Genomic DNA, 21,983 nt, shown 5'->3' on the forward strand with positions numbered 1-21,983 from the left:
TTTTTTTGGTAATAGTAAATTTCCATAATACTGGTTTAATGATATTGTTGTTTGTGTATTAATAGCTTTTACATACGTATGGATTTTTTGTTACTGTGTCATTGGTTTTTACTGTGTCTGTTATATACCCATGTGTAATTGAAAATTGTAAAAATGGAAAGAAAAATTCTAATTTTTATATAAAATACAAATGTTTGATTTTTAAATTTTTAAAATGTTTGTGTGTACCACTCCCCTTAACCCCACATCTGCAATGGTGAAAAATTCGGAGAACCAGTGGAAGAGATCACTTGGTCAGGGGATAGAGGTGTTAATGTCCCCACCTTGCAGAATAGACATCTGGAGAACAGACGTAATCCATCCGTCCTTAGTATTAATCTCTCCTTCAAGTTAAACTATGGCAGTCTTTATTTGTCTTTACATATGAACATGGCATGCATAGTATTTAAGTTAAAACAAAAACTGATGTTTGTAAAACGGTCTACCCTCCTACCCTATAGTTTGTGAAAATAGCAAAATAAGAAACAAATTTTGTTATGTACTTAATGAAAAAATGTAAGTGTTTTTGATGTTTTTTTGGTTTGTTTCATTTAATGTAATATAACATAGTCATGTTTTGACATTTTTGTTTATTTGAACTAGCACTGAAGAGGGGTTGGAGTATATTATACCAACCCGAAATATATTTGTAGTTCAATGAGTAATAAAAGTTAAATTTGCTAACCAGAAATTGCTGTGAGAAAAGTCTACCAAAGCGTGTGTTTTGGATTACAGAGACGAATTTACATTGTTACATTTGACATGTTCAAAGTTTAGAAGCATCTTTCTTATACACATTACAAGTTTTTTATTTGTTTCTTAGTGTTTGTATGGCATTGTTTTCTTTTCAAAACTCAAAGTATAATACTCTCAATATGCTTTTTATCCAAAGACATTACAACTTGATTTTATTCAAACAGTGAAGTAATGGGTTTAAAGTAAGCTTCTAAACAAAAAATAAAATCTCACATTATGTAGGTGTATAAAATGTTAAATTTCACAACTGTTATAATTAAATCACACATCTATGTTAAGATGCTGCAGTCCATATTGTGTGACCAATAAATGAAATTTTCATTGTATTATACAGTATTTATGTGTTTTAATTTATTATTGGGGCATTTAACTGTGTTATTTTTACCTTCAATTATTTGTATTTGATGTTTTAATGTTATCAAAATGGATATTGTTTAGGAGAGTCTGAGAATGGATTAATTCATTTTCCACTATTTCTAATGGGAAAAATTATTTCAGACTTTGAACGATTCAGAGTTTACATGACCTCCTGGAATGAATTAAATTCAAAGTACGAAGCACCACTGTCAGGAACCATAATCAAACTAAAAAAACCTAACACACTTTTCCTCAGTGGAAAATGTTTAATCTGTAGATATTTTTGGCTAGGACTTACTTCTGACTCTAAACCAAAACAGTGCTTATTTCAAAATACCTTCACTAACGTTTTCGAACTTAGTTCTTCTTCAGGTGAATAAACGAAGGGCTGGATGGAAGCGATATATATATAAAACAGCTAGAGAAGATAAATGTATAAACAATAAGGATGAACTATCCTTATCGGTAGCATTGCAAACTTTTATTTATGATACATGAGAAGCCAAAAGCGATCCTTCTATCTACAGAGCATGCGCAAGTTTAAGACAATGATTGCACGAGTTTCCTTAGAACACTGCATTTCAGAATTCGTATGAAACAGATACGTTAGAATAACATCGATTCTGCCCGTCGTTTATTCACCTGAAGAAGAACTAAGTTCGAAAACGTTAATGAAGGTATTTTGAAATAAGCACTGTTTTGGTTTAGAGTCAGAAGTAAGTCGTATATTTTACAGTGTGTATAGATGAGAATATTTATTTTTGGCTAGTCCATTACTAGCCATCATCAGCCATCATCAGACTTTGAATGAATATTTTTGAATAGAAATCAATAAAACAATGAACAAACTAGTTAAATAGAAACAATGTTTGATGAATATTAAAATTGAAATCAAAACTACAAAACTAATAAAAAAAAAACTTTTAACAGTTTCTCTCGAAATTATTTTTAATTAATTTTTTTTTAATTTTGTATTTTAATTTTAATATTTGAAAGCAATAAATTCTTTTCTAGACATTTAAGTATATGTATTCTATCTGTCAAATGTTGTTTCTTTTGAATTTTATTTAAATATTCATTCAAAGCCTGATGGCTAGTAAAGGGCTAACCGAAAATATTTCGAGATTAAACAGGTTTTTAGACATTACTTATACATTTAATTTTTTTTCCTTACTTATTTTCAAATATAATTATAAGACTAAAATGCATTTACTTCTAAACTTTATCTTGATGATGATATTTAATTATTCTGTATTGAAAATTATGAAATTCAGACAAAAGGCTTGCTTTATTAGCTATATTGTTTTATACCAGTATGATCCATATAGTTATATCACAAATATGAGTATTACGAGGTGTGTTCGAAAAGTATCGGACCTTTATTTTTCCTGCGTAAACCAATGATGCACAGGAAGTCTCTTTCGGTGGAGTTGTGGAGGGAACAATCATGCACAGTCCTGAATTTTTTCCCGCCTGCAGGAAGCGTCAGTCGCTGGCAGTCGGCCTATGAGTGAGGATGTGTAGTTAGCGCTCATCGGATTCCACTAAGTTGGAAAATGACTGAACAACTTGAGCAGCAATATTGCATCAAATTTTTCCAAAAGCTTGGCGATACCCAATTGGAAACCATTTGCAAGATTCAGCAGGCTTTTGGGAACGATCCTCGAGGCCAAAAAAAGCGCAGCAGATCTGCACAAATGTCAAGGTAATGTTGACAGTTTTTTCAACTCCCATGGGGTTGTGTATCATGAGTACACACCACAAGGCCAAACCATCACAAAGGAGTACTGCTAGGAGATCCTTCGTTGTCTTTGTGATGCTGTGCAATGCAAATGACCGGATCTGTTGTCAACCAAAACTTGGTAGCTCCATCCTGATAACACACCTGCCCAATTTGCGCATCTGATTTGGACTTTCATCACCAAACACAACATTCCTGTGGTTCGTCACGCTCCATACTCTCCCAACATGGATCCATGTGACTTTTGGCTATTTCCCAAGCTAAAAATACCGCTAAAAGGAACCAGATTTGAGTCAAGAGACGACATCGTGCGGAATGTGATGGATTGGCTGATGGCCATTTCAAAAGTTGCGTTCCAGCAGTGTTTCCAGCAATGGCAGGAACGCTGGGAGAAGTGTATACATTACCAAGGAGACTACTTTGAAGGGGATTAGGGTTTTGTACCTCAAAGTCAATAAATGTATTTTTGCCGACGAAAGGTCCAATACTTTTTGAACACCCCTTGTATAATCAAAAATTTATTTTTTTAACTTATGTAGTATATTAACTGTAATAAAATAATTTTATAATAATTTATTACTATATCTATGTAGGTTGTTTTTTTTTTCAACCTCTGATGGTAAAAGACAACAGTAAATAACAAAATGAATTTATTACCAAAAGTTAGGTACAAACATAGTTACTTTTTGACATAATCACTGTGAAGATGAGCTTTTCCATCCCCTCTTCATAGAATGTTGCCACCAATGACTTGAAATGGGTCCTAACCACTCAGCAGTGACTGACAACTATAGTCGTCAAGGGCGATTGTGTGGCAGTGGTAACGATATCCCCTAAAAGAATTGGATGACTATAGTCGTCCAATTCTTTTGGGGGTATCACCAAAAACTAGCCTAAAACTATCGCAAAAAAAATTCACATAAAAAATGAATTATGTAACAATAAAAAAAAGACTTTTCTTTACTAGACATAACTGTTTACAAATCTTTTTCCAAAGCAGTAATGAGTAAAAATGCGTGTAAAAATACTTTAAAAATTTTCCACATTTATTCTCCACTACTGGTGGTAGAACCACACCTGACTAGTCCACTGTTGAAAGGTTAACATTGTTTTGAAGATCGTCATTAGTCTCAAACCTCTGTCCTCCTACTCACTTTTTCTGTTCAGGAAAGAGGTGAAAGTTGTTTGGTTCCAAATCAGGGCTATACGCTGGCTGTTTAAAAGTGGTAAAGACTTCCACCCAGCTTGGAACTTTTTAATGTGTGAAGACTTCCACCTCTTTCCTGAACTGAAAATGTAGCTAGGAGGGCAGAGGTTTGAGACTAATGATGATATTCAAAATAACGTTGTTAAAGCCATTTCCATTCACTGGCAGCAACATTCTATGAAGAGGGGATGGAAAAGCTCATCCACAGATATGACAAATGTTTCAATCTTCATGGTGATTATTTCAAAAAGTAACCCTGCTTGTACCTAACTTATGATGATAAATTCATTTTGTTATATATTGTAATGCTTCATGACTATTTTTTTGTTTTGGTTTTTACCCTGACCCCCTTCCATTTTTGTTCGTGGCATCACCCTTCCCAGGTTCATCTTATGTTGGCCGTCGGACTGGTTAGTAGTAGTCATGTGAAGAGGATATCCGCTTGGTGCAATATAAAAGATTGTGACCCACATGTAGTAGCACCTTTTTCTTTATTTTCCTTGTTCTGGGTTTTGTGGTGTTCTGGTCACGTATGGATATAGGAGATCAGACGCTGAGCTTGAGAGGGTTGAAAATGAAAAATTGAGCAGGAGATACAGCAATCTGTTTACATCCGACTAAGGACATTTTCACATCGAGTTACAACATGTTGGAGAGAAAGAAAATCATTGGAGGATTCATCCAAACAGATTAATTTGTAATTTTTTTTTTTTTTTGTTACACGCCTTTTATTGTTTTCCCGTTATAATGCGTCGTGAGCCCGCTTAAAGGAGAGGAGGGAAGCGTGTAACATGTGTAGTATTTTATTAGTGAATACTGTAAAAATTATCAATTTTGTGTTCTATATATATATTGCAATTGTGCCAAACGGGAATTAATTAATTAAAAGCTATTATATCTGTCAAGCCGATTTGTCTGTTATTTTTTGTTTAGCCCTGCAGGCCTCGTCCTACAGGGACTTACTACAGTATGCTTGTCTTCATTTTATGGTCTATCGGAGGTTGAAAAAACTGCCCTCATAATACATTTCTAGTACATTCATAAATAAATAACAAACTTCATGAATATACAAACATAAGTTATAATGCAAAAAATACTTTCATTAATTTTTTATTTTATCGTTTCTTATAATACATTATTAATATATTTCATCATTTATTCTTATAATTCATATAAGAGTAAGATGAATGTTATATAAGGATAAGATTGCAAATTGTCAGAAAATTGTTTTACATATTTTTTTTAATTGAAATTAAAAGTTGTTGTTGTTATTTTTATATTTATATATTAGTTAAACTTCAAATTTAAATTTAAATTTTATGAAAATCAAANTAATTTTATATATAATAACTGTTTTCAAATTTAAAAATCAAACTTTTTTAATTAACAGGGTAGACTTAGACCAGGTAGAATGTTATTGATAGATACAAAAGAGAAAATATTTGCTCGTGATGAAGAAGTAAAGTGTGAAATTGCTAAAAGATATCCTTTGGATGAATGGTTACAAAAGCAAGTAAGACATTTATATATTTTTACTGTTAAAAATTTAATGTCATATATAAATTTATAGTTTACAAAAATTAAATAATAAATAGTTTACTTTGTCTGATTTGCGAGAATCTCATGTTTCTACTGATCCTGAAAGTGAAATATCAAACTTTGTAATGCCAAATCATTGTTCCATCTTACAAGACAGAAGACTTGTTCTTTTTGGATATACTATTGAGACAATCAACATACTTTTAATGCCAATGATAAAAAACAGGTTAGTATATTTGATTATTATAAAAGATATTGTAACCCTTATTTAGAGAAAATATTTTGGTAGGAAAGAAGCTTTAGGATCAATGGGAAATGATACTCCTCTTGCTTGTCTTTCAATGTACCAACCTGTTATTTATGATTATTTTAAGCAACTCTTTGCACAAGTCACAAATCCACCAATTGATCCTCTTAGAGAACATATTGTTATGTCTTTGGTAAGTATTTCATTTATCCGATCTTTTGTGTATTATTTGTATACAGTATAATCTAGTATATCTTTAAAAATTTTTAAATTTTAGTTTGAATTTAAGAGATCTTTCTGAAAATTTCAATATTTTAAACTGATTTAATTACATTATATTAAATTACAATACCATATACTGTAACTTGTAGTGACTCCCGTAGAGCGAGATCCACAGGGCATATGAAGAAAATAACATGAAAGGACGTAAACATTGACCAGTAACATGTACACTTAACCAAGAGAACAAAAATTGTTTATTACATGACAAGGTCCAACAGCACATGGTACATGATGTACAGTCACGAGACTATATTGGTTACATAAATCTGATTGCCTGAATAAGAATGATTTTAGTCTTATGAACTAATGGAGTACCACCGATGTACATCCCCTTTTTTTGATACAATGCTTATACACAGTAGCCCTGCACAATCCCTATATGACATATTCATTCCCACAAAGACAACAATAACATATATGAAACTTATATCCACATAACTGATTGTCCTAATTGGAATCTATAATTCACAAATTCCTATAGCCTAATTCACAAATATGTGTATCCCTCACTGACAGACCATGGTACCAGCACAATGGAAATGGATCATTCAGTTTCAGAGCAAGATGTCCCTTTGTTGATGGCGACTATCTCTTGATTCTGATACTTCCCTTTTCCTTGTTTCTTTTCTTTACATGTAGCTCATCTGTCTGAATTAGTCTCTCAGGCTTGGCTGCTGAGTTCTCCCTTCTTACTTTCCTGAAGAGTCCAAGAAGAAAAAAAAGTCTCTTGATGCAGATGTGTCCTTTTTATAATTCCTGCTCCCCAGAAGTTGATCACTAACACATAACACTACCTCAGACCAATTATAAGACTCCAAACACAGCAACCAGGAAAAGGTGACAGCTGAGTAAGGGATGAAGGTTTTTGTGGCACATTGTACAACCCAATACAGAATAACAGAACAACATATATATATATATATATCTATACACAAGAAGAGTTACAGTACATAGTTGCATAGCACTACAAACTATTAGCATTCTCCTTCAAAAATATTCATGCCTGGAGGATTTTGTGATCTGGCAACTAAAGGAAAAAATCTGCCTCCATATTTTCATTTTTATATACTTATATTTAACTTTTTAATCAACATTTTCTTGTCATTTTCATTGTTTTAGTTTTTAGTTCAACTTGACTTTAATAATTTAATCTATGTTGGTTGTTTGACTCACTCTCTCTCTTTTTTTTCTATCCAGACTTCATTTTTCTGCTGAAGTTTTTTCCATTTTGTTGACATGTTTACTTCATTTTGTTCATGTTTTCCTTTCATTCATTGCCTACATTTTACAAGTTAGAGTAAATTTATAGGTGATAAAATTTATATGCCATAACTATTATTAAACAATTTATATTAAATTTAGCATAATATATTAAAAAGCTTATTAAAACAATGGTTAAACATTAATTTAATATTTTCTTAAAATTTCATTGTTTTTGTTAATTTTGTTTAATTTCTGTAGTTTCATATGTTATGAAGTTAGATCTGATAATAGAGTTGAAAATTAATTTCCATTACCATTATTCAGTAACCTAATTACTATGTATTAACAAAGATTACATTCTAATATTACTATTTCAAGATATTTTAGTATTAGATTATAATTAAACATTTGATGATGATTAGATATTAGATGATTGAACATTTGATATCAATAAGTTTTGCACAAAGAAATAACTTTGTTATATGATACTGAAATACTTTAAGAAAAGAAACATCATAATATGATTTAAAAGGCACTTTAATGTCATCTGTTAAAATTTTAAAATTTTCATTTAAATATTACTAAAAAGAGAGAAATTTTTAGACTGATAATTTACTAAATATTATATACAAAGAATTACAGATCAAAATTTATTAAGTTCCTGAAATTTTTTGTAGTAATCTGTTATAGTTAGAGCAAGGATGGCAAACTACAGCATGCATGTCAGGAATAATAATCATATGATCTTTTTTATTTTTTAAATTTTCAAAAAAATATGCTGTAATTATTATTATGTTATAGTTTACTATAACATGTTTTTAGATATATTTATATTAATACAATGTTTTTAAGGCTTGTCCAGTTGGTCCTGCTTCCAATATTTTAGAACCTGGACCAAAGCAGTGTAATCAACTTTGGCTGGAACAACCCATTCTCTCATTAAAAGATATAGAAATTATTAAAAGGACAAAATATAACAACTGGAAAGTAAGTAAATATACTATAGAACTTTAAACATACATTGTATTTTTTTTTTTTTAAATTAAATTTTCAAAATTTTTATTAGTAGATTTAGAAAAGTTTTATTATATTGGTAAACTCTTTTGACCTTGTGATTAAAAAGAAGTTAAAAAAAATAAACTGATATACAATTATATCAGTTTACATTCATCTGTTTATATTAAATTTAAATAATTTTTAAAAAATTATTGTATTTTCTGAACAAATTTATAAAATTATTTAAGATTTAAAATTTTTTTGTGGAAATTTTAGAATTTATTCTTGAAACTTAAGGTCTGAGAAATTTAACAAAATATAGAATAAAATTACATAAATGTTTTAAAATAGTTATGATAAATTAATGACAACTTAAAATTGGAATAATTATCCCAAATTTCATATAACAATTCTTTTAATATTAAAAAATAAGTTAATAATGTTTTGATAATTGAAAACATTTCATGTATAACAGATTCATATATAATAATCAAGAAACAGTTTTTAGGTACAGTAGAACCCCTATAAAATGGGTTCATATAATACAGATTCGTATATAACGGTGAAAAATTTGTGATCGTATGCATATAAATATGCTAAAAGAGACTTGTATGATACGGTAAAATGTCATCGCCTAATCGTGTCATGACAGGATTGGTCGAATCTAGACCAATAGCAGATATTGCACAAACCATTGAGTTTAAACAAGCAGTGGACCTACTGAAAACCATTTATTATTTAACGGCATAAAAATTATATTTATATTAATGATGTCTCCAAAGTTCAGCAAATTTTTCGCAGAAAAATAATTTATCAGGAAACATGAGCCCACCGTTCGATGCGCCACTCCGTGATGAAAACAAGCTTAAGCAATGGCGTCATCGAACGGTGCACACTCAATAAGTAATACTGCAATTTTTTGTTTATAGCATAGTTTATATGGATTATTCCCAAAAAATTATACGTGTTTTGGAAATGTTGAGTCAAATTAGTCTAGAATTGATTGAAAGGTTTTCTTCCATAACATTAAACATCCATAGTCCGTAAACTGCATACCTGCTGGGCTGTGATTGGCTCATGTATTTAAGAGCTCGTGCAACATGAATTTCATAAAACATAGAATGTATCTACTATGTTATAGGGGGGTCTACTGTATTTGTTTATAAGTTTAAACCTTAGTAAAAATGTCAGTTGATAATATTTCAAATGATATCAAGTGATATCATTTAATATAAATTGTTTTGAATGGATATTTCAGACTATGAAGTATAAATACTTGTAATTTGAATATCAATTGATATTCAATTTACAGTAAAACGTTTCTAAAATGAACAGGATTGGACTGGCACAGCAGGATACCAGGTTTTTCCCAGTAGGCTTTAGTTGTCCAATGGTCCATCATTAAAAAATTTAATACAAGATAATAATATAGTAAGAATAAAACACACCATTAATTTTTTGGAATTCTGTTATTTTTATAGCAACAATCCCATATTTATCTCTGTTAAATTATTGCATCATTGCAAAATTTCTTGGCTACAACCTGTGAAGAACTATTGATATTTAAAAGAATATTTATTTCAGGAAATACATTTAAAACATATATACATTATTGATAATAAAAGAAAACTCTGTGTATAGTTTTTTTATTTTTGCAACTTGCATAGAAATAATATTTTGTTGTTTACTTATATAATAAAAATGTATAATTTTTGCAAATCAGTTGCTTCCTCTTAATTATTTTAGATATATTGATTCAATTTAGTAAAAAATAATCAAGAAGTAGTCAGTAGCGAGTGCATTACTTAAATGTTATTGCTTAGTGATACATTTTGAATAAGCTCAAACATGTTTTAAAGACATAATCTCAAGTAGTGCCCATATGACTGTGATTACACTTTATTTAATAAATTTTTCAGTAGACTGTGACTCTATAAAGTCAACCAGCATTGAGTCATGCTTATTTTGTTATTAGTTTGAAAAGGATATTGATGAGAATAGAAAATGAGTAAAAATAGCAATGTATTGAAATATGTGTTAACAGACTGTGTTTTTAATTAATGTATTAATTTTATAAGATATTATATATATATATTGCAATAAATATAAAAATTTTAGAGTTTTAATAATGGCTAAGGACCTATACTGTAGCTTTAGACTGGGCCTAATTTTCTGTTGAGTCTGATCCAAAAAAATAAATAATAACAGTATTTACACTTAATAAATGTAATTATTGGATATATGTAAGAGACAGAAGAGTTTGATTTTATTATATAACTTTAATAAAAGTTTGTTTTTTATGTGCGTATTATATTTTTGATGAATTTTTCAGACAAAAGTTATTGATATTATTTATCCTGTCAAAGATGATCCAGTCAAAGGTCTGTTAAGTGCCCTAAACCATATATGTCAAGAAGCTCTTTATGCAGCTAAAGATGGTTATCAACTAATAGTTTTGTCAGATCGAAAAGCAAATTATAATTTAGTACCAATTAGGTAATGTAATATTCTATAATAAAGATATTTACAGTAGAGCATCGATTATCCGACTCAATTGGGGACTTAGGTTGGTCGGATAACTGAAAAGAATGAAAAAAATACATTATTAGTATAGTATATTAGTATATCCCATGTAATTAGTATATTGCTCTTAACCTACTTTGCGTTGAATTTTCATCAATGTTAAGCATAACAAAATTTTTAAAAAAATAATAATCGTCACTATTGTATCATTAAAAATTATTTTAAAATTATTTTATTGCTCACAAAACAAACAACCACTCATAATTAGAAAATTAAGTCTCGTTTAAATACTGGCCTCCCTTTCATAGTCGAACCAATGTTGCCAGCTAAAACACACAAAAATTTAACAAAAATAATATTAAAGTAGCCAAGACATACCCAAATGTTGTAGCGCCACATCACTAGCGGACATTTGAAATTTGCCGACTAGAATGGTCAGTTAACCGATGTGACGGTTAATTGGGGTTCGGATAATAGATGCTCTACTGTACTTGCATATAATTTTTATTATTTGTGAAACAAATTATTTACAATAAATAATTTTTTTCTGTATTTATTTGTTTTGAAAAATATATAATTTCAAAATTTATTCACTTATTTTATTTACAAAATTTGTAGTGCATTATTAGCTCTGGGAGCAGTCCATCATCATCTTATTGTTGAAAGACAGAGAATGAAAGTAGGATTAATAGTGGAAACAGGTGAAGCAAGGTATTTATTTTAACTAATGAAGTAGTTAAAAAATATCAGATATATTGAATAATTTTAATATACCTGTAATATAACATGAAATCTTTATTATTTGCAGGGAAGTGCATCACATGTGCATTCTTTTGGGTTATGGAGCTGATGCTATTTGTCCATATTTAGTATATGAAATTGCTGCTGGATTAAAAAATGAAAATTACCTTTCATTTTCTGAAGAAGAAATATTTGAAAGATATGCTGAAGCTGTAGGAAAAGGAATATTAAAAGTAAATCTTATTTATTTTATGTTCATTTATATTACCGATTTAATATGAATTATTTAAAATATATTTATTTTTCAAAGGTAATGGCAAAAATGGGAATATCAACTTTGCAGAGTTACAAAAGTGCACAAATATTTGAAATTATTGGATTGGCAAAAGAAGTGGTTGATAAATGCTTTAAAGTAAGTGCTTTTGAGTTATGAAATTTAATAAGTTCTTAGTTTCATTAAGTTAATGTAATTGTTTTACTGAAAAGTTTCAGGTAAGGTTCCAGGAGTTGACTCCTGGCTTTTGCAGATTTTACTGTTTAAGAATTTAATTATTTACTGTATACTATTTACCTTATTAACAAAAACTATCTTTTTTTATTTTGTTTATTATCTTAAGTTATTGGTTGTTATTTATTGTTAATAATTACATTATTTATATTATTCTAAATATTTTATAGAATACACCTTCCAGACTTGGTGGTTCAACATTTCCAATTTTAGCATTGGAAGCATTAGAAAGATATCGTATTGCATTTAATGATCGAGATTGTGACAACTTAGTTTTGAGAAATCCAGGTTTTTATCATTGGCGAAATGGTGGCGAGAAACACATAAATGATCCTATTAGTATAGCTAATTTACAAGTATAAAACTTACAAAATTTTCTTTACGTAATTTAACTCAAATCGATTTTGTTTAATATTTTTAAAGAATAATGATAACATTTAATCAAAATTTTTAGGAAGCATCAAAATTAAGCAGCCAAGATGCATATGATCGTTTTTCAGAAAGTACCTTGGATGGTATTAGATCTTGCACAATCAGAGGACAATTATGTCTCAAGTATTCTGATAATCCTATTGATATTTCGGAAGTGGAAGAAGCAAAAGAAATTGTAAAAAGATTTGTGACAGGTTTAGTATAAGAAAAAATAGAATATATTTTATTTTGTATTTCTTAATAGTTTTATATATTTAAAATTTTTTTTCAGGTGCAATGAGTTTTGGAAGTATATCAATTGAAACACATGAAACTTTGGCTATAGCAATGAATCGTTTAAAAGGAAAATCAAACACAGGTGAAGGAGGTGAAAACTCAGATCGTTGGTTAGATAAAGATCCTAATAATAATAGAAGATCTGCTATTAAACAGGTTTGCTGTTATAAATAAAAAAATAAAATCTAATTTCTTGATTTGTTTTTTGTTTTGTGTCCTGTTTTATATTTGTGGCATAGTAAACACTAGTATTGTGTTTTATTCCGAAGACACATGGCAAATTTTCCATCAAATTCCTTTATTAGTTGAGTCGACTCAACTAATAAAGGAATTTGATGGAAAATTTGCCATGTGTCTTCGGAATAAAACACAATACTAGTGTTTACTACGCCACATCTAATTTCATAATTTAATAATATTAAAAAATTAAAGTAAATTAGTGAATTATAATAAAGTAATTTTTTTTTTGTTTTTTTACTTTCTGCCTTGAGAGCACTAAGAGTGCCTTTTTCGGCAAGACCATTATGGGTTTGGCCAGGCCCACAATGTGGGAGCTGAACGGTGAGGGATGGAGCCTAACGTATCCAGACAGACCATCCCTTCAGATTCAGTCCTGGATCCCCAGAGCAGTAGGCTGCCATCTTAAATGTTTAGCCATCTGGTCACCAAACAGCAATTATTTGGTTTTGTAAAGTTTAGTTTTTCCTGTAACACAGTGTTAGTTCCCTGAAACTAAACTTTACTCCCATGATTCATTAGATCTGACCACTCTGTGGATTTAATAACCAAGGATCAATAAAAACTAATATGTAAAAAATAAAATATATGATAGAAAAAGTTAAACAATTAATTTTTAATGAACAAACAAAAATTTGAACAATAGTTATTATTCAATAATTAATTTAACAAATTTAACAAGAACTGTATAGGCAAAACATGTCAAATTAACAAAATAAAATTATCCAAAAACAAATTCTTATCAAATCATGGATCAGCTCACATTGCATTGCTTGCTTGCACTTTCTTATCCCACCATTCTGCTTCAGTCCGATTATACCCACCTTGTATCAGAGATGTCAAGACTGAAGGGTAGCTGGAAATTTTTCCAAGTCTGGAGAAGATTTAGGGAGTTGTAATTATCCTTATTTATCTATTTTTTTTATTTATAAAGAAAAGATACTGCAGCCATTTGGCCTTTTTCAAGTGTCTATGGACAAAAGAAAAACAAGAAAAAAAAAATTCAACAAATATTAAACCAAAAGTTGATTAACAAAGCGACAACTAAACAAAATTTTTAACATTATTTTTAAAAACTCTGTAACTCGATATTTTCCTAGATTTGTTACTTGGGTTGTTCCAGTGTGTTATCATTTGGAATATTGGTAATGATTTTCCCATTGTGAACTTGACCACAGGGATAGAGTAACCACAATTTTTTCGGGTATTTTGGATCAAAACAATATGATATTTTTAAAATTTTATTTTCAAGGTAATTATTATTCATATTAGCAAGGTTGAGGCCAAAGTTTTAAATGCTAAAACATGTATGTCGGACATTCAGTGCCACTTTCCTGTAAGCCTAGAAGTTTGACAGTGGTATTTGGATAGTCAGTGGAATCTTGCTCGACATACCAAACACCATTTTCAAATGTCTAGGCTTACAGGAAAGCGGTGCTGAATGTCCAACGTACACATTTTCGCATTTAAAAGTTCAGCCTCAACCTTGTTTGCTATTGCCTTTAATGAATCTGTGGCTCGCCATTAAAACTTGTTTTATATATATAAGCTATGGATTCTGTCAATTTTATTGATTTGATAATATTCTGACACCAAATCTCTAAAATGTAGGTTATGGATGGCTGAAATAAAACAATTTTGTTCCACTTGTAGTTTGTTAACTGCATACTTGGATGAAGTACCCCAAACAGTTATTCTGTATCTTATTTTTGCTTCAGCACATGTATGATATAATTTCTTAAAATGAGTGGTACTCAAAAAAAGCTGAATTTTTATTATTATTTTAGTGAACTTGGTAAGAGACAAGGCAATATTATCTGTCTGTCTGTTCCAGCAGAGATTATCATCCATAACTATTCCCAGATACTTTATCTCACTATCTGCTGATTTTATCCTCATTTATTTGGATTTGGAGATACCCCTATAAATTAATGTTATTTTTATTAACAAAAAATAAAATCTTTAATACTTTAATCTTTAAATTTTTTTATTAATAAAAAATTTTACATGTTTCATTTGTTCAAAAATAAATGGCAAAAGGAGTCTGCTCTATCCCTGGTCTACATAAAAGCTCTTGACAGACTTGCCTGTTTAGTAATGTTACAGTTTCCATCAACTTCATCTACATGTTTTGTTCATCTAAGTTTGTTTTTTAATTTTTCTTTGCTGGCAGTAAGGGGAAAAAATGAAATATATTTCTTAAGGCTTATTTATATGATGATTATACTTTTTAAGTACAGTAGTTACTTTGGCTTTTCTAAGATATTATACATGTGTATAAGCGCGTATTGACATGTGTAAAAGCGCGTATTAACAAAAACTGAAATAAACGAATGTTGTGCCAAGTGTTGGTTATTATGTTACCGCTAAAGCTCGAAACTCGTTAATCTGCAGATTAGCTAGGTAATCTGCAGATTAACTAGCGTGATCCATTAAAATTGTGAAAATTGTTCCATTTCTCAAATTACCTAGATAATATGCAGAGTATCTAGGTAATCCACACATTACCTGCTAGGCACTCAGTAAAGTGAAAATAAGATCTTTGCCACAAATAAATGTACCACAAATAGGTGNATCAAAATATATAAGTTTTTTTCAGTGATGGAAAGTGTATAAATATCTTCATTCAAATATTTTATTTTTACTAAGTTTGTGAAATGCAGTTTTGTTCAATATGCCATGATTACTTTCTCTCTACTTTAGGTAAAATTTGTTGAATAGTAAAATTTCTTGTTTTATAAAAAAAAATTTACATTGTTAATACATAAGGTTCATTTTTTCACATAGGGTTTTCTTTTATTTTTGTAATATCTCCATTTTTTTACTAATGATATCATCTGATTTCATTGAATTTATAATTAATAAATCCTTAATTTTGTGAAATTTATTACTTGCAAAACATAAAATCTTCAATATAGATAATTTATTAATCCAATTAACTTTGTTTTATTCACAAACCAAACAATACAAATATTTAAAATGTAAACCAGATGTGGTGACAGCTTTGGAATAAATGATAAAGATAATAAATAATTTTTGAAAAATGTATCTATCAATACCATTGTGAAGAAAACATAAAATAACATCTGAGAAATCGAGCTAAATATACAAATTTCTTAACTAAATGAATATTATAAACTATGAGATTGTTAGGATGGAAACTTTTGGTCTATGTTTTAGATGTTATAGGTATAAAACAATGAAGTCATTTTTTGATATAGTCTCCTTGTAATTCAACATGTAATTCTTGGAATTAGCATTTCAATACCCTTGAAAAATAGTCCACAGTTTTGTCTGCAAAATACTCATAAACTGTTTCCTGCAACTCTTCATCACTGTTTTTAAGTTCTTTTTTGAGTTTTGGAAGCAAGTAGTAATCACTAGGAGCCAACTCCCTCATACACACAACTCTAGGTTGTCCCTGCTCCACCAAATGGCACTACAGGGTACAATAGAGACTATGTCTGAATCATAGGAAGCGGTCGGACACCCCGCTACAACTAGGTGTCTTGGACTCTTTTAATGCAACGAAAACATATGTCCCAAGTTTGTGGTCTGAGCCCGGAGGAAGCCAGGCTCAGACCACATATGTTTTGGTGCAGTTTGTCCTGCACATAGGTCTCTTACTGACAATAAGTGGACTAGGAGCTGGGTCTGAACTGTCGGGTGGATGGTCAAGCTCCTTGAACCCAAATTCCTTCAAAGCAGTTTTGGCAGTGGCAGCCATGTGCACTGGCACATTGTCCTGCAAGAGGTAAACATGATGCAAATGAATGTAACAAGTCTAACTAAAATAAATGTTTCCAAACAACTTATGCAAATTAGCAGAAAAAACTGTTTTATTAGTCTACATATTAGTCCAGATGGTGCTCTCTGATACTATCATTATTTTATCCCTATCATGTCTAAAATATAGTTAGACTGGAAACTTTTGGCACCTACCACATACTTTGAATAACAATTTTTAGAACTTTTATAAGATTATTTATAATAGTCATCATCATACAAAAGAATATTTTCTGCAGATTAACGAGTTTCCGAGCTTTAGCGGTAACAATTATGCTAAATTGCAGTTTTAAAAAATTAAGATATTATAATTAATGATATTCTTCAGGAAGACAGACTGCAGACATCAAGATGCTTTGGAATTTTGTTTTTATGGTCAAGAGTATAAAGTAGTCACCCAAAATATAAAAAAATTCCCAAAATAAATGTAATGAAACAAAATAAATGATTATAAACAGAAACAAAATAGCACTTTACACAAGTTTATTGGTTTGTTATTAAATAGAAAAAAATTAATTATAGACCCATTTTAATTTTATAATCAAAAGTCAATGCAGTTATTTTTTGTCTAATTGTAAAAGTTAATTTATAAGTAGTTTTAAGAATATTTCATCCTCATTCTTGACAGCCAGATTAAAGATTAAAATAAAAGAGTAGTAAGAAAAACAAAAAACAGTTTTTTAGGTAGGTTACAAATTAAGCTAAACACTATATTATAGTTGATGGACCATATTATTACTTTTGTTATTTTAATCATGTTTGGATCTGTGTCTTTATTCTCTTACTTAGTATGAGTTACCTTTGTTATTAACAATAGTTCAATTATTTCATATCAATAAGCACCATTCTCAAACTTTATTGAAGAGCAAAAAATATTGTAAAGGAGAACTCCAATGTAAAGGATATTACCCATAAAATCTTTGTGATGGTATAAAAATATAAAATTGCACCAAGTAAAGGTTGTTGTTTTTTCTTCTTCTTTGTGTATTGGGAGAAATTTTAACTTGTAATGCTCCCACAAAGAAAGAGGCGTAAAAGAAATAGAAAGGATATTTGGCATAACAGAGAGAAAGTCTTTCCATACATAGTCATACAATACATAGTCATACAATGCAGGAAAATCTCCAAGAAGGTATTTTGGCAAGAGTCAAAGATAAAAGGATGAACCAAATTATCAATATAAATGAGCTCATGTAATCTCGGGTATTTTATAATTAGTACTGTTTGGGCTAAAATTTCAATTGTATTGTTTGTTAATGATATATATATATTTTATTTTGTACTGATAAAACAAATTGTTCATCATTTACATATAATGTGATGCCTTGTGAATCACTACATTATTTGATCAGTAAAATTATTGTTTCCTGCAGTCTTTCTTCTGCTAGTAATTACTCAATCACATTTATGCCATTTAGGCTATTTTACATTTCTGTTCTCATTCTTTCCTAACTATTGCTGTATATCACAATGTAATAAAAATATTTTAAAATCAAATATTTAAATTTAAATATTAATTATCAAAATATATAAGTTTTTTTCAGTGATGGAAAGTGTATAAATATCTAAATCAGTTGCTTCCTCTTAATTATTTTAGATATATTGATTCAATTTAGTAAAAAATAATCAAGAAGTAGTCAGTAGCGAGTGCATTACTTAAATGTTATTGCTTAGTGATACATTTTGAATAAGCTCAAACATGTTTTAAAGACATAATCTCAAGTAGTNGTATAGAGTGAACTATATCAAATAATTTAAATCTAATTTTACTGATAAAGTCTATATAAAGTGAAAAAATTATTCTATCAAGAATAATTTTATTAGTGAACATGCAAAGCTATAAATAACTTCAAAATATTTTTAATTATAAAGAATATGAGATAAGATTTCTTAGCTAGACTAATTAATGCACCATTAACAGTGGATATTTAGAAATTGTTTTGTTAAAGTTGCATTATTTAGTCCAGCTAAGTTATCACAGTGATTAGTATATTATGATCAGAAATAGGATTTCTTAAAAAACTGTCATTTTGAGTTTGAATCTAATGTGTGTATATGTGTTAGGCTCAAAGTTCAAAAATGCACAATGAGCAGAAAAAGTAATCAGAATGTGTTGTGGCTTTAAAGAAACAGCCAAACAAGAAATTTTGTACCCTGATTGCTTATAAAAAGTCATGAATTTTCTGGAATTTTAAAAATGATGGTGCAATATTTTATGATGCAAATAATTATGATGCAAAATTTGTGTCATAAGTTAAAAGAATGACCACAATGCATTCCAACCTTATCAATATACGACAACATGTGGTTGTTTCCTGTTTATTCTGCAATAGCAAATAAAGATTTCTGGTTATATCACTAAATATGTATAATTAATATTCTCCAATCATTATCAGTTCATTTGTGTATATATTACTGACTACCATTTTCTTGCTTTTGAATTATATCTTAAATCCCCTTCTATACTTCCAATTGAAATGAAATTATCTTCTAAATTTGGTACGCACATTACATTTGAAAGAGTAATATATGTACCACTGCTTCCTTTTTGAAGTTTTGTTTTAATGCTCCTTTTTTTCCTTCAATATGTAGTACTCTGCCATCATTTACATAAACAGTATTTTTAACTTTTCTATAGTGATAAATTTGTTTCTATATGAAGATTGTTCTGTATTTGCACTGTTTCCATACCAGATGTTTGTATTTTTTAATTTGTATATTGTGGACAAATAGAACATCGTGGACCCAGACTATTTTGGCCACATTCTTGTCTATGCTTTTTTGGTCACTTGTTGATTTGTTATTACTGTCTTGTTTCTTATTTCTGTTGTCTATTTTCTGAGCTGAATTATGCTAGCAATTTTGGTCTATGTAATAACTTTTCACAATAGCAACACTTAATGACTTTCATCTGTTTGTTGTCTTTGATTTGGCTGTTGTCTATACAGTTCCTATTATCTTTTTTTTTTTAATTGCAGTTAACCATATTTTGTTTTTTGGAAATTTTGAATGCAATGCTCCAGCTTGTTCTTCTTTGTCAATTAACAATTATATAATTGTTAATTGCAGTGTAGAAGCAATAGCAGGCTGAGTGCCATAGTGGGAGCTATAGGCCATGGGCAATCATTTGGTTTTAATGATAAGGACTTAGCATTTTTATTGTTGGCATTGAAGACAATTATGTAATTGTTAATTGACAAAGAAGAACAAGATGGAGCATGTGCATTCAAAAGATATATATATATATATATAAACTCAACAGTTATATTTTAAACCCAAATTATTGCTGGATCATATCATGCTATATTACTATTATTATTAATAATCAAATACTAAGTAATTTTATACTAGAGGTAGGCATTAGGTGTTATCTTTTGCTAAATTTAATAATATAAGTAAATTAATATGGTTATATTAATTAATAGCTCTGGAATCAAAGATCAGACAAAGGTCCCAGTAGCATATGAAAACTGTGGGTTCAAGTTCTACTTCAGACCAATTATTTTCTTCCAGAACATTCTAAATTAATTATGAAAATGCTAAATTTAATTATAATTTTTAAATTTAGCAAGAGATGATGCCTGATGGCTATTTCTAGTGTCAAATTACTTAGTATTTATTAATAAATATGTGTAACATCTTTCAATTTTCAGTGTTTAATTTCTGTAACTTTAAGAATGATGACAACAATCAATAACTTACTTTCAAACAGAAATTCATAAAATCTTCATTTCCTTATAGTAAGAATATTAGTCTCATCTGTTACAAAATTAAATTTATTGCCACAGAATTTCATATATATGTGTTTATGGTTTAACTCCTTAAGCCCCGAGCAATTTTTGATATTAATGTAATTAAACATAAAAAATACTTAAAACTGAAAAAAAAACGAAAGAAATGTGTTCATTTTGAAGAAAAAGCTTCAAATTGTATTTTTCTTTGTCTCGCCTTTCTGTGAAATTTGACACTGATGAATTGTTGTTTACACAGCTGGATGACCTTGGGAACAGCAGGAGTCCGATTTCCCGGGACATTCTCATAGAAGTCTCGGGAGGCGATGGGTTTATAGTAGGGTGACTACTAGTTGGCCGTATATTTTTAAATATTTTTAAAAAATTAAAATTTTTATTGCAATTTCCGACCCCCCCCGACTTAATTAAACTTATATATAATAAAATCTATTAATTAAAAAAATTAAAAAACTATTGGAGGTCGTTTTTGACATCAGAAAGTAGCTTTAAATAACTTTACCGAAGTAAAATCCGTGCACTACAACTTTAGAACGATTAATTAATTTTGATAAAAAAAATCCCATTAAAAAACAATTAAGCGTTAATCACGCGTCATTAAAGGTTGATTAAAATCGCGATAAAATTTTTTCGTGCGGGCAAAAAATTTTGAAAAAATTTGGGGACTTAAAAAACATTCCAAAAATTCAATTATGTAACACTATGTAACTTGCCCGAGATATCTCGGGCTTGAGGCTTAATTATGCCTATGTCTCAGTATTACTATATAACACCAGATTTATATTAACAAGAATTATCATTTTTATTAGCAAATTTTATTTCAAATATTGGTATCAAAGTCATATTTATTAAAAATATATACATTTGATTATTAATTATTAATACTACAGTCGACCCTCTATGACACTGTTGATAATTCTGTTTTATATGAATTCCATGTTGTACGAGTCACTTAGATTTTACAAATATGTGAGCTGTTCACAGCCTGGTACACGTATTTGTAAAATCTAAGTGATTCATACAACATGGAATTCATATAAAACAGAATTATCAACAGTGTTATAGGGGGATCAACTGGTACAAGGTATAATTGTGAAAATGAAGATTAATTTAAATATTTGGAAATATCAAATGATGACAGATACTTAGAAATTGTTTAGAAAGATGCTTAGAAATTGTAAACAGATTTCTTAAAGAATTATACAGAAATGTCTAAATTGGTTTGATTTGGTGCTGAGAATTTCCTATTCCAACCTATAAGGCAGACTTTTTCACATTTAATTAGAAGAGAAAAATATAATTTAATTGGATCCAAATTACTTAGTATAGCAATGAGAAAAAGTTATAGTTTCTGGATACAAATT

The 21,983-nt window shown here is 29.3% G+C and overlaps 1 protein-coding gene across 1 annotated transcript in view; it reads left to right on the forward strand.

Moving 5' to 3' along the window:
- LOC111624033 (glutamate synthase 2 [NADH], chloroplastic-like) overlaps nt 1-21,983 on the forward strand; it is an 87,941-nt gene that overhangs the window by 21,223 nt on the left and 44,735 nt on the right. Inside the window, exons 10-20 of the mRNA XM_023366799.1 lie at nt 5,491-5,613; nt 5,696-5,865; nt 5,929-6,079; nt 8,224-8,358; nt 10,700-10,863; nt 11,509-11,601; nt 11,699-11,864; nt 11,942-12,043; nt 12,310-12,495; nt 12,594-12,765; nt 12,843-13,000. Of these exons, the coding sequence (XP_023222567.1) occupies nt 5,491-5,613; nt 5,696-5,865; nt 5,929-6,079; nt 8,224-8,358; nt 10,700-10,863; nt 11,509-11,601; nt 11,699-11,864; nt 11,942-12,043; nt 12,310-12,495; nt 12,594-12,765; nt 12,843-13,000 (1,620 nt within the window). The remainder of the gene's footprint in view (nt 1-5,490; nt 5,614-5,695; nt 5,866-5,928; nt 6,080-8,223; nt 8,359-10,699; nt 10,864-11,508; nt 11,602-11,698; nt 11,865-11,941; nt 12,044-12,309; nt 12,496-12,593; nt 12,766-12,842; nt 13,001-21,983) is intronic.

This window comes from Centruroides sculpturatus, unplaced genomic scaffold, assembly GCF_000671375.1.
Source record: "Centruroides sculpturatus isolate CEXI.00-Female unplaced genomic scaffold, Cexi_2.0 scaffold192, whole genome shotgun sequence".
Lineage (NCBI taxonomy): Eukaryota > Metazoa > Arthropoda > Arachnida > Scorpiones > Buthidae > Centruroides > Centruroides sculpturatus.